The sequence below is a fragment of the Micropterus salmoides genome, unplaced genomic scaffold (assembly GCF_014851395.1).
Source record: "Micropterus salmoides isolate LMB-PRFRI ecotype aquatic unplaced genomic scaffold, ASM1485139v1 Ms_hic_scaffold_2, whole genome shotgun sequence".
In the NCBI taxonomy this organism is placed as follows: Eukaryota; Metazoa; Chordata; class Actinopteri; order Centrarchiformes; family Centrarchidae; genus Micropterus; species Micropterus salmoides.
Window position 1 is genome coordinate 3566682 of NW_024041150.1, and position 12100 is coordinate 3578781.

Here is a 12100-nt window from a genome sequence, read left to right on the forward strand (position 1 = left end):
TGGTCATTTGAAAAGAAGGTGCAGGATGCCTCCCTGGTAACTGAAGGTTGGGCTTTATGTTCATATAGACAAGAGAGATTTGTCAACCAGCAGAGATTTTGTTGAACCTTCATTTATCAGGTTTTAATTCACCGAGTTAGTCAAAGACAAACATTCACAGTTTTGTCAAGAAACTGATTTTTTATTGGATTTTTTATGAAATTGTATATAAAGCAGCATCTACTGTTGAAAAGATTTGATTGCCAAGCACACAACACATTTGAAAACATGCCTACCACTAAAACACCTAAACACTTAAACACAATGAAGATAAGCGAATAGTTAGTTTCTTACTGTTACCAAAAAAATAACAATGCAAAACATAACGAAGAAAAATAAACTAAATAAAAGTGTTTTCCCCTCTTCTTTCCTCCCCTTTCTCTCTCCCTCCCTCTGTCTCTGTATACATGGAGCTGACTGTAGTAATGTGTCATCATTCATACTGATTGACTGCTGATTGCTGTCCATTCTGCAACAACACACAGAGGCCAAAAGCTTGTCTATGGCCCCTTTCCTCATGAAGACACACAGGACTAAGTCTGCAAGAGGATTCAACCTAAGTAACATGAAAGACAGTTTGATGAGGGTATCGTTAAAGCCGTCTCCCAGGACCATAATGATTCCGGGCAGGTACAGCAGTGTGTAAATAAGCAGCACCAGAACCAAAATTCCCACAATTCGTCGTTTTTCATCTGAGTGGACAGAGATGGCAGCAGACAGGGCTCTGAGGGTCCCAACCAAGAAGAGGATTAACAGTGGGAAGGGAAGGAGCAGGAGGGCAGCGAAGATTTTGTTTGTGAACACATAACTGACATAGACATATAAAAGAACAGCATAGACAAGAGAAAGGACCCAGACCAGGACACAGACCACCACAGAGGTCTTGATGGTTCGTCTGAAGCGGTACCACAGGGGTGGACGATGACCAAATACCTGTAACACAAGATGGACACAAAGTCTGTTCAGACACAGAAGGAGCTCCACACATACTGGATAGACAGACAGATACCTTTCCAGGGCGATGCAGAATGAAGTGAACACTGGCAATCAGACCAGAGAAGTAAATATGAATAGCCTTGTTTGAAACAGGTTGTGCTACATCAGCAATCATGCAGCAGAGCTGAAGGAGGTCAGCAATGAGAAGGTTGATGACGTAGATCGGAGCAACATGATCACTTCTCACCTGCAGGTAAAAGTCAACAAGCAGTTGTGAACATGTTGTGAAGTCCAACTCCTCCCAAATCTGTCATTTTGCTCTGCACAGCAGCTACAGTCAGAGCCATTTCTGACTTTTTCATCAAACTCTGGCAAATCACTGCAGTAACAAGACTAAGAGCCAGATTTCCTGCAGCTTCTGCAGCAGTTTTTCAGCCACAGATATGAAGCTTCTGGCTCAAACACATGCGCTGGATTTATCAAACAGACTGGAGTCGCAGTTTGAGGCTCATGTTTGTGTTTGCAAGGTGAGCCTCTCTCCTCATTGTATATGTATTTCACGTAGGGCTGCTGCACAAACAATAAGAGGAGGCATGTTAACAGAGGTTCATTATGATTTAACTGGATTTACTGAGGTCACACAAATTTTCACTATAGACTTACATTTAACTAAAACCCATTACCACAAACAATGAAACATTTTATTAATTAACACAAACGAATAGTGGATGGAGAGTTTTTTTATTTTTTTTTAAAACTTGTCCTGCTCAGCAGGCTGGTATAGAGTATGAGGAGCTGGATAACATGTTGTGGCAGATAGATTTTACTTTAACAAGAGAGTATATACTCCTTTGTCTGTTTTATTATTTATTTAAATATGTATTGATTTGTCACCGGGCCGGACAGGGGGGCAGACACGGGGATGGGGGGGCACAAACAGACAGCACAGAGAAAGGACAACACCTGCAAGAGAAGGGGGATGGAAGTGGGGACAACAGGGAATAGCAGAGGGAAACACCAATTGCAGAAAGCAACGAAACCTGCAAGAGAATGGTTGATCAAGGGGGACCAGAGAGACTGGAATTTGTTTTCTTTAAAGCAGACATTCTCTCCATGCTAATGTGGTCTATAAGGAGATTCCTATATTGCGTGATGGCGATACATAATCACTGCTAAAGCACTTCTGGTTAGATGTGTTAATGTGATCCTTTACAGACAGACTATACAACAGGCACATCACACAGTTAATAAATAATAATGTACATACCAGAGAATAAAGAGCATAGATGGCCACGAGGGTCAAAGGAAGGCTGATACCAATGATTATGAATGTCACCACATATATGATTAAATTCATTCTTCAGAGTGAAACCTGTTAATTGAGAGATCAGGTTAATAATATCAACCTAACATTGTTCAGTGACATCACTAAAGCTGTGAGGTGCAATCACTATAGTTTACCCACCATCATAACAAATCACAAATTGCTGTCTTTTCAGTTTGAATATTCATCTTCACGACTGCAGTTTTTATAACCTCTACATATAAGAAAAAAATAATGTCGCAAAATTTACCTTTAAAAGCTGTGAAACCTCTTGAATGAGTTCCCTACACCAGTGTCTGATGTGTTGTCCTCTGCATCTACACAGTCTACAGTAAATATGGTAAGTGATGACATGCAGTAGGTTCCTGTTAATCTGCACCTCCTCTTCTAAGGAAGTAAGAAAAAGAAGTCATAAGTTTTGAAATGATCTCTCATGTTTTTTTAACAGTGTCTAAGCGCTTGTTGCTGCATTTACCTGCATTTGCCTCTGCTAAAAGAGAACAGGTCCTCCAGCAGTCCTATCTGTATGTTTTCATGAGGAAATGGGCTGTAGATAAACGGCTGGCCTGCCTGTGTTCTCAGGGATAGAGCAGCCATTTTTAGGGGTTCTCGGGGTAGGACCTGAACACCTCAACCAACTACCTCCGGCTCCTGTCTCCAAAATCCCAAATCAAAATGAATGCCATGAATTTCTACAATTTCTCCACCATTATATTAAAAATATTCAAGAGGTGGATCATGGGGTGACTTTTATACTGAAGCAGTCACAGCCAACGCACGCGCTCACTTAAAAGGGCAAATTATTGACTTCTTTATTCAAGCTGAATATCTTCAGCGCAGCTTCAGAAGTTTTACAAACACAATGGCTGACAAACAATTTCAACTTCAATTTATTATGGATAACCCCTTGAGATGCAACATCCCATTTTCAAGTTAGTTGTTAGTTGTTAGTTTGATCCTTGCTATTTGCACGCGGGCAGTAGGCTACTCAAAAGGTTTTACTAGGGCTGTGACGAGACACTTAACCCACGATACGAGACAAGAAACGAGACTGGGTTCAAGAGATCAAGACAGGACGAGATTTTAACTGTATTTAAGAAATCTTTGATGCTGAATTATATGAATGTGTCTACTTCCCCAAAACTCTGCTGAGCATTATCGCTACGTTATTTCTCAGCTAATCCCCTCATTCCCCTCAGACCGTGTGACCGACAAAGTTGAGCTAAGGATGAGCCAAGATGCCCCTTGTCTCATCTTTTTCTCATCCTCATCCTTAATCTGAAATCAATGAGCAACTTCTATCAATATATTTCTTGCCCTGCCAGATTGAACAAAACTATCGACCTATGTGATGTTTCGGTTAAAGGTGGATATATCTGGAGTTTTTCCTTCTCTCGGCTCCTCCGATGACAAGACAATGGCTTCGTTCAGACTGCAGGCCTAACACTCAATTACGATTTTTCCCCCAGATCCAATTTTTTAGTTTAGGGTTTCACATTACTGTTTAAATGTGGCGATATCAGACTCCAGTGTGAATAGTCCACGGCCTGAAAGTGACCCGCATGCGCAGAAGAATAACACTATGTCACACGCAGCAGCACGCTGTCATACAGAAGTAAACAAGGAGCCACAGAGGTTAGCTTTGGTTAGCTTATCCTTGCTTACCCTCCCAATTTTTACAGGAAACTACCATATTTCATTGTCCTCTCATAGGTCACATTTCTCCCGAATTATGACAAGTGTTCATACTTTCTGTTCTATTTCTGTTAGCCAGGTGGCTAATCTGCAGCTTGAGCTCAAAGCAACAAGCAGTACACTCTGGGAGCTTCTCAAGTCTCTTTGTCATTTCCTCGCTCCTCGCTTGAACCGGAAGTTGTTCCACTCCGCCATCTTGCAGATGGAAAAGTTAGATTTGGCTTCGTACTGTAACGCAGTCACTGTTCAGTTAGGTACTAGTCAGATACTGTCATAAGTGGCTGCACCTGAACCGGAGGAACACGAAGGGTTTAAAGGCAGAGAGCCAAGGGGGGAGAGGCTGCAGAGTTTAGCCTGCTCGCTGAGGAGAGCCGTGCACCTCCAAGTATAACGTTACAGTTTAAAAACGATAACGTTATACTATTCTTTGTGGGGTTTCAGTGGGGATTATTGATTCGAAGTACATACTGAAGGACATTTAGAGAGTCATCAATAAGTTATACACTTAGTAGATGTAGGATTTTAAGGTGATAACTGCTTTTATATAAAATAAAGTTAGCACATTATTTATTAAAAAGCATTTAAAGTGTTGTGAAGTATAATGTAAATAATAGATATAGATATGTCTTCCCTTCACTGTGAGCTGGTAACGACCATAAACTGGTAACAACACAGCCACGGGTTCCAACCTCCACCATACAGCCCCGGGTGTTAGAAGCTACCTCTGCTAACGCAGAGTAGCATATGGCATTAGCTCCTTAGCCTGAGCTGCTGAGTGGTTTCAGCAACTCGTAACCTCAGCTCCACCCACAACCGGCCTCTTTGTCCATTTTGGTTATCTGAGAGTGACGCACGGTGATGCGCTGCCAAGATGGCGCTGGCCAACCTTTGAGCTTCAAAACTGCTCTTCAAAAATCAACAGGTGACGTCACGGACACTAGGTCTTTTATATACAGTCAGGCCGCACGGATAAGTAGCATGCACATAACTAAGAAGAGAGCTTGCGGTCCGGTGGATTTCAGGTGGAAGAAAGGGAATTTGTGAGCAGATGAAAGCAACCAAAGAGCTACATGTTTAATTCTGAGTTTTACACAACAGCTGTCCTAGAGTGACGTCAAAGTCGCATCAATTCCGATCTGAGTGTTCAGACTATTTGGTCCAAATCCGATTCTAATTGGATCATTTTAGACATGAAAGCGGCCCAAATCCGAACTGGGCTGTTCACACTATTATAAAAGATCACATCTGAGGCACATATGAGCAAAATAATCGGATTTGGGTGACTTTGGCCTGCAGTCTGAATGTAGCCTATCTCACAGAGATGCTTACAAGTCTCTGAACTAGTCCAAATCAAGTCTCAACTCTCTGATCCAGAGTCCAAGTCAAGTCTTGAGTCTCTCGTGGTTATTGTTATGTCAATGTGTGTTGAGTGAGTGTTGTATTACCTTCTGCGTTCCATCCAGGCTGCTTATGACATACTGCATATCGATAAGTAATTCTTTAACTGTATGTAATGGGAAAACAGCTGGTTGCTGCACTCTACACACACACACAAAGAAAATCTGATTCACAGGGGAATGCCAGAGCAGTGCAGCCATGAAAGCAGCAACAAAATAGTAAATGCCTGCTCAACGTGTTCCTATGTTTACATATAGGACTTACAGGGGTCAGTACTGACTGTGTTTATGCATATGAGGGGTAGAGTAAGAAATAGAAGTTTACAATAGATGACATGTTCTTTGCATCTTAGACTGTGACACAATAATGGCAGTAGCTACTTACAGCTGTGGAAACAATGCCTTTCTCCCTCGTTCTCCATCCTTTAGTTTTCAGGCCAAGGATGGTGCGTTCAGTAACGAGTAACGCAGCATTACTTGCCTTAGTAACTAGTAATAATATTACCGTTTTAGAAAAGTAATTAGGTAGTTACACTACTTAGTTACTGCGAAAAGTAATATTATTACAGTAACGCGTTACTTGTAACGCTTTACTGCCCAACACTGATGTCAGGTAATGTTAAATGACCTGCCCCCCCTGACATTCACCTTACCTCAAAGTTGGCCAAGATATGCTGTTGTTGTGATGTTAGCTATAGTAGCAGTCAGTCAATCTAAAAATCTCGCCTAAGCCTCCAACACTGTCAGGGTCTCTGCCCTGGGCTCATGCAAACAAGATGGCTTAAATCCACGGTTTTGAAGGAAAAGCGAGAGGGCGAGGTCACGGAAGATGGAGAGGTGGAAAGTGGACTGAGAATTACGCCTGTTAGCTGTGGATCAAAAATTCACATCTTTTAGAGGGAGTATGAAAATATAAACTCAGGGGCCACTTCATTATGTACACCTGCTCAATTTCTTGTTAACACAGTTAGTTAATCAGCCAATCATATGGCAGCAACTCAATGCATTTAGGCATGTAGACGTGGTCAAAACAACTTGCTGTGCTGCTGCCCAAACATGTTGCATCCGAAAAGTTGAGGCTCACACTAATAAAATAAATTCTGTTTGACAGGGGAATGCCGGAGCAGCCGGAGCAGACGCAGCCAAGAAAGCAGCCACAAAGGAAATGACTGCTCAGTGTGTTTCCATGTTTGACTTACCACCAACACCCACAGCTGACGTACAGGACTTACCGGTGGCACTGATGTCATTCTCACTATTCTCTCTCCTACAGCCGCATCAGAGCTGTATTAAAGGTGCGATAAGCAATTCTAATCCAATATGTCTTTTTATCAAATTTAGTGAATACGCTAGCTGTCGGTTGTGTGTGCACTTAGGAGATGTCTGGTGTTTGTGGCCTGGTGGGGTAATCAACTAAAGCGGAGACACATCAGGACAATCAGGGCAGACACAGACAAGAGGCAGAGTCACGGACAAAAGACCGAGATTACTGAACCAAACAGAACCAATGCAAAACACAAACAGGACATGACCAGAAACAGCGGGCATGTTTTTACTTAGTTTTTTTCTTATTTGACCGTTTTAATTATCCTCACACTCACAGACCTAACGTAAGTTACCTCTGCTGCAAACACGCCAGCACGCCCCGCTTCTTTCCATCTCTCACTCCCTGTGTGTCTGACTTTGTCCATCAGTAGTAAGCTAAGTTAGGCTATATAAAGTCGGCGAAAATGTTGTTAGAGAGTTTGTGAGTGGACGGCTGAGCAGAGGGAGGGGCGGAGCTGGCAAACTGCGTGAGGCACACCAGATGGTGATGGTGGTCACACCAGATACTGACTGGTCTCTGGATATTGGAGTGGCCTTTTATTGTGGCCAGCCTAAGGCACACCTGTGTAATACCCACGCTGTCTGATCAGCATCTTGATATGACACACCTGTGAGGTGGATGGATTATCTCGGCAAAGAAGTGCTCACTAACACAGATTTTGACAGATTTGTGAACAATATTTGAGAGAAATAGGCCTTTTGTGTACATAGAGAAAGTCTTAGATCTTTGAGTTCAGCTCATGATGTTGCTAATTTTGTTCAGTGTATGTACAGTGACATCTGGTGGTTTACAGAAAATATAGCTGCAGCCCAAGCACCAAAACATCTCATTGATTTCATGCTGTAGTTTTAATCCCCATGAGTGTGCAGTGAAAGTCTAGAAAGACTGTGTTTGTTTATTTAATGTAGGATATTCTCTCTGAATTACTACAGTAATATTGTATTTTATGGTAGTGACCACACTCTCAAACCTAACACTGATCAAAGCAAGAAATTTGGCTCCTGCAGCATTACAATAGGACAAAGATAGAACTAGTATTTTATTTACTTTAAAGATATTATTTAGTTATTTTAAAAGCCACTTTAGTATTTTTACTGTAGGCCTACTTTACTTTTACTTTAGTATTTTACTTTAATTATTTGTTTTCATTATTTTTACTTCATCAATAAATTATCTATGTCTGTGAATGTGACTTGTTGACTGACTGACTGAGACAGGACTCTTTGAAATTGTTTAACATTTAATCCACCTGTTCATTTAGTTACGTGTAGTTTAACTGATTAAAAAAAAAAACTATACTAATTTATATTGAAAAAATTTGCCTTTATCTGTTATGACTGTCTCTGTATCACCGTCACACTATTATTTCTACCCCAAATCATTATCTAAAAAAGTCTGAAAACGTTAAGAGTTGTGAGAACACAAGATTGGTCGTTTGAAAAGAAAGTGCAGGATGCAGGAGACATGTCAGAGTTGGTCAAAGACAAATATTCAGATTTTGTCTAGAAATTGTTTTTATTGGATTTCTAGAAAATGTACAATCTCATAAACTGACATACTGTGGTTTAAGATGTTATTCATATTGCCAACAGCTTTTGCAAAATTCCTGCTTTAAATCACATCCTAGCATGTCTACCATCAAAACAATAAAAAAAAATAAAAAAAACTTGAAATAAATTATTTGAAAAAAATACAGTTTGGGGTAGGAAAAGTAAAATGTATAAAAGTCCTAAAGACGTGTTGACATGCTCTCCCTGTGTTAAACATACAACAAACAGTCAAAGATTTAGGAATAAGACAACGAGGCGGCTATAAAGAGCTCAGTTAATACAAAATAATATCTGCTTTGCTTCTGTGATTAAAAGAGAATATTGATAGACATCAACTTACATTTACAAACTAATAAAAACATTTTATTTACATGTGTTGAAGCCATCACAGTGAACCAGAGCAAGTTCATCAAAACATTTCCCAGAAGCCAGTTCTCCCACAGCACAGTCCAAACAGTGCTTCCTGTGATCTACGCGTGTTGGAAATCGTATCAATAGATGACAGGATCTGTCTCCATCCTTTCTGTTTGCCTACATTTCTCCTCCTGTTTCCTCCCCGTTCTCTCTCTCCCTCTTTCTCTGCCTACATGAAGCTGACTGTGGAAATGTTGTCATCATTCATACTGATGGACTGCTGATTTCATTTCTGTCCATTCTGCAGCAACACACAGAAGCCAAAAGCTTGTCTATGGCCCCTTTCCTCATGAAGACATACAGGACTAAGTCTGCAAGAGGACTGAACCTAACAAAGATTAAAGACAGGATGTCAAGGGTCTTGTCATATATGACCAAGTAGAAAATTATGTTGGGCAGGAACAGCAGTGTATAAATAAGCAGCACCAGAACCAAAATTCCCACAATGCGTCGCTTTTCATCAGAGGGGACCGACATGGCAGCAGACAGGGCTCTGAGGGTCCCAACCAGGAAGAAGATTAACAATGGGAAGGGAAGGAGGAGGAAGACAGGGAAAATTATTTTTGTGACTTCATAACCCTTAAAGACATAGTAAAGGACGCCACAGACAAGAGTAATGACCCAGACCAGGACACAGAACACCACAGAGGTCTTGATAGTTCGTCTGTAGCGGTACCACAGCGGGTGGGCCATGACCAAATACCTGTAATACAAGATGGACACAAAGTCTTTGAGGAGCTTCAGAGTTATAAACTAATATAATGTTCAGACACAGAAGGAGCTCCACACATACTGGATAGACAGATAGATACCTTTCCAGGGAGATGCAGACCATGAAGTAAACACTGGTAAATAAACCAAAGTAGTAAATATAATAGAATATTTGAGATATCTTCCCATCCTGAGGTTGTGTCACATGAACAATCATGCAGCAGAGCTGAAGGAGGTCAGACATGAGAAGATTGATGACGTAGATCGGAGCAACATGATCACTTCTCACCTGCAGGTAAAAGTAAACAAGCAGTTGTAAACATGTTGTGAAGTCTACCTCCTCCCAAATCTGTCATCTGGCTCTGCAGCTGCAGTCAGAGCCATTTCTGACTTTTTCATCAAACTCTCCTATGTGCTGTCAGAAATCTCAGATATGACACACTGGTCAATCGTTAACATTACATTTATTCATTTAGACACTTTTGTCCAAAGCGACTTACACATAGCCTGGTGTTTGGGGCCCTGTGTAGCTCTGACTCTTCTGTCACACTGGCAGTAGAGTCTGGTCAGATCATTTGCTCTTGACGGTAAGATAAAATTAAAATTTACTCTGTTTTTGTTGTTTCCTTCCAATATATGTTATGTGACTATCTATATCTGACTGAAGGCTCTGAGATCTGTACTAAAATAGTCTACAGACTACTGCCAAGAGGTTATAAGACTCTCCTTGTCTTTTTTCTTATATTAGAGATGTTGTTTAGTAGGTAATGTTTGGCATGTTTGCCATCTTAGGGTAGCATGTTAGCAAACCTGCTAATCAGTAATAAACAAAACACAGCTTAGGCTGATGGCAATGTCATTAGTTTTAGTGCTGGACAAATTAAAGTTTATCACCTGATGATGGTGATAAATAAAAAAAGTGAATTATTATTAATTATTAAAGAGTTAATAATACTATTCTAGATGCAATACTGTGGGCTCCATTAATGAGTCATTATTTATGGTGATCCATCAAATAGTTGTCAAAATCCAAAATGAATGTTCACATATCTTCACACATTTCCTTGATTTACCCCCCCCCCCAGAAAAAAAAAATAAAAAATAATATATATATATATATATATATCTCAGTAATAATGTACATACTGTAGAATAAAGAGCATAGATGGCCATGAGGGTCAAAGGAAGGCCGATACCAACGATTATGTATGTCACATTCTTGGTGAGTGGTAAGTCGTAGTACTGATGGGAGTTGTTTTTAAAATCACTGTGGCTGTAATCAGAGCTTTGGTCCTGTGAGCTGCTGTTATTGTAGAAATCTTCCATTCTTCAGAGTAAAACCTGTTGTTTGAGAGATCAGGTTATTTAAAAGGGAGCAGGGGTTTATAATAAGCACCTAACATTGTTCAGTGACATCACTAAAGCTGTGGGGTGCAAGTTCACACAAACACAGTGTACGTCTTGGGTTACGTATGTAACCCTGGTTCCCCGAGAAGGAGAACGAGAAACTGCGTCGGTTACGACACTATGGGAACGCCTCTGAACGGTCTGAACGTGAATGAAATCACTCCAATCCTATTGGTTTGTTGCTAGAACGGTAAGGTGTGACAGAATAACCGGAGGAGTATAAAGCACACCTGTACACACTCATCATTAGCTTAAACTATGAAGCAGGCGCTTCAGGCGGGGAGAGAGGTGCAGCGGGCCGACGCAGTGTCTCGTTCCCCTTCTCGGGGAACCAGGGTTACATACGTAACCCGAGACGTTCCCCTTCGAGGGAACTCTAACTGCGTCGGTTATGACACTATGGGAACGAGATACCCACTAAACCGTGCCGAAAACCCCGCCTGTCCCAGTGTGCAATAAAGTGGCATGACTAAGAGGAGAGCGCATGAGTGCCAGGTGCCGAAGGAAGGTCAAGACTGTAAAACCGAATGAATGGCCCAGCCAGCCGCTACACAAACATCCTGCAAAGAGGCCCCGGAAAGGAGGGCTCGAGAGGCCGCCATGCCTCTGGTAGAATGAGCCCTCATAGCCACAGGTGAAGGCAAACCGCGCACCTGATAGGCCAGGGACATAGTCTCAACAATCCAGTTGCTAATAGTATGTTTGGGTGCAGGGAGCCCAGCCCTGGGGTACCCAAACACACTAGCAGCTGGTCAACCTTCCTCCAGCGGGAGGACCTCAGAGTGTAGAGATGAGACCTCAGAGTCTCCCTCAGGAGACCCAACACTCATTGAAAGTGTTTTATAGTGATGGCGTGGGGGTGCGGGAGGGGAGAAAAGGCTCCCCTACCCCGGTCTTCAGGACCTCTTCCCTGAGCTCCGTCGGGACTGGATGACGGTCCTCAGATCGCGTCTCTCAGAATGCTGAGGTTGAGAGCGCCGTCTCGCTGCCCCAGCTCTTCCGGGGGGGGGGGCCCCGAGAAGCGACACTCTGCTTCCTCTCCTCTCGGTAGGAGCTCGTAGAGGGAAGGGACCTACGCCTGGCAGCCTGAGTTGCCTTGGGTCCAGACCAGCGAGGGAAGTACTGGCGGAACGCTTCGCCCTGCGTCTTAATGCTCCATGGTTCTGCGAAGCTCCGCCAGATCTTCCTCAGAGGGACCCCCCCTCTGAACCATCTCCTGTAGCAGGTTGGCTTGGTAGGCTTGAAGCACCGCCATGGTGTGCAAGCCGCCACCATGTACGCCTTCCCCACGAGCGTAGGT

The 12100-nt window shown here is 42.3% G+C and overlaps 1 protein-coding gene across 1 annotated transcript; it reads right to left on the reverse strand.

Moving 5' to 3' along the window:
• Positions 1–8214: 8214 nt before the first annotated feature.
• On the reverse strand, positions 8215–10852 carry LOC119913357 (G-protein coupled receptor 4-like). The gene is made up of 3 exons (XM_038732768.1): positions 10540–10852; positions 9495–9682; positions 8215–9385 (listed from the first exon to the last, which is right to left on the reverse strand). Exons 1-3 carry the CDS (start codon positions 10717–10719, stop codon positions 8887–8889), a joined length of 867 nt encoding a protein of 288 aa, XP_038588696.1. The 5' UTR covers positions 10720–10852; the 3' UTR covers positions 8215–8886.
• Positions 10853–12100: the final 1248 nt, after the last annotated feature.

What these genes read in the sequence shown, in the direction of transcription:
- LOC119913357 (XM_038732768.1), bottom strand. Translation starts at nt 10,719, where the DNA reads ATGGAAGATTTCTACAATAACAGCAGCTCACAGGACCAAAGCTCTGAT. An exon ending in TCTATGCTCTTTATTCTACA is followed by an intron (nt 9,683 to 10,539) that starts GTATGTACATTA and finishes TTTTACCTGCAG; the next exon opens with GTGAGAAGTGATCATGTTGC. An exon ending in GTCTGCATCTCCCTGGAAAG is followed by an intron (nt 9,386 to 9,494) that starts GTATCTATCTGT and finishes CTTGTATTACAG; the next exon opens with GTATTTGGTCATGGCCCACC.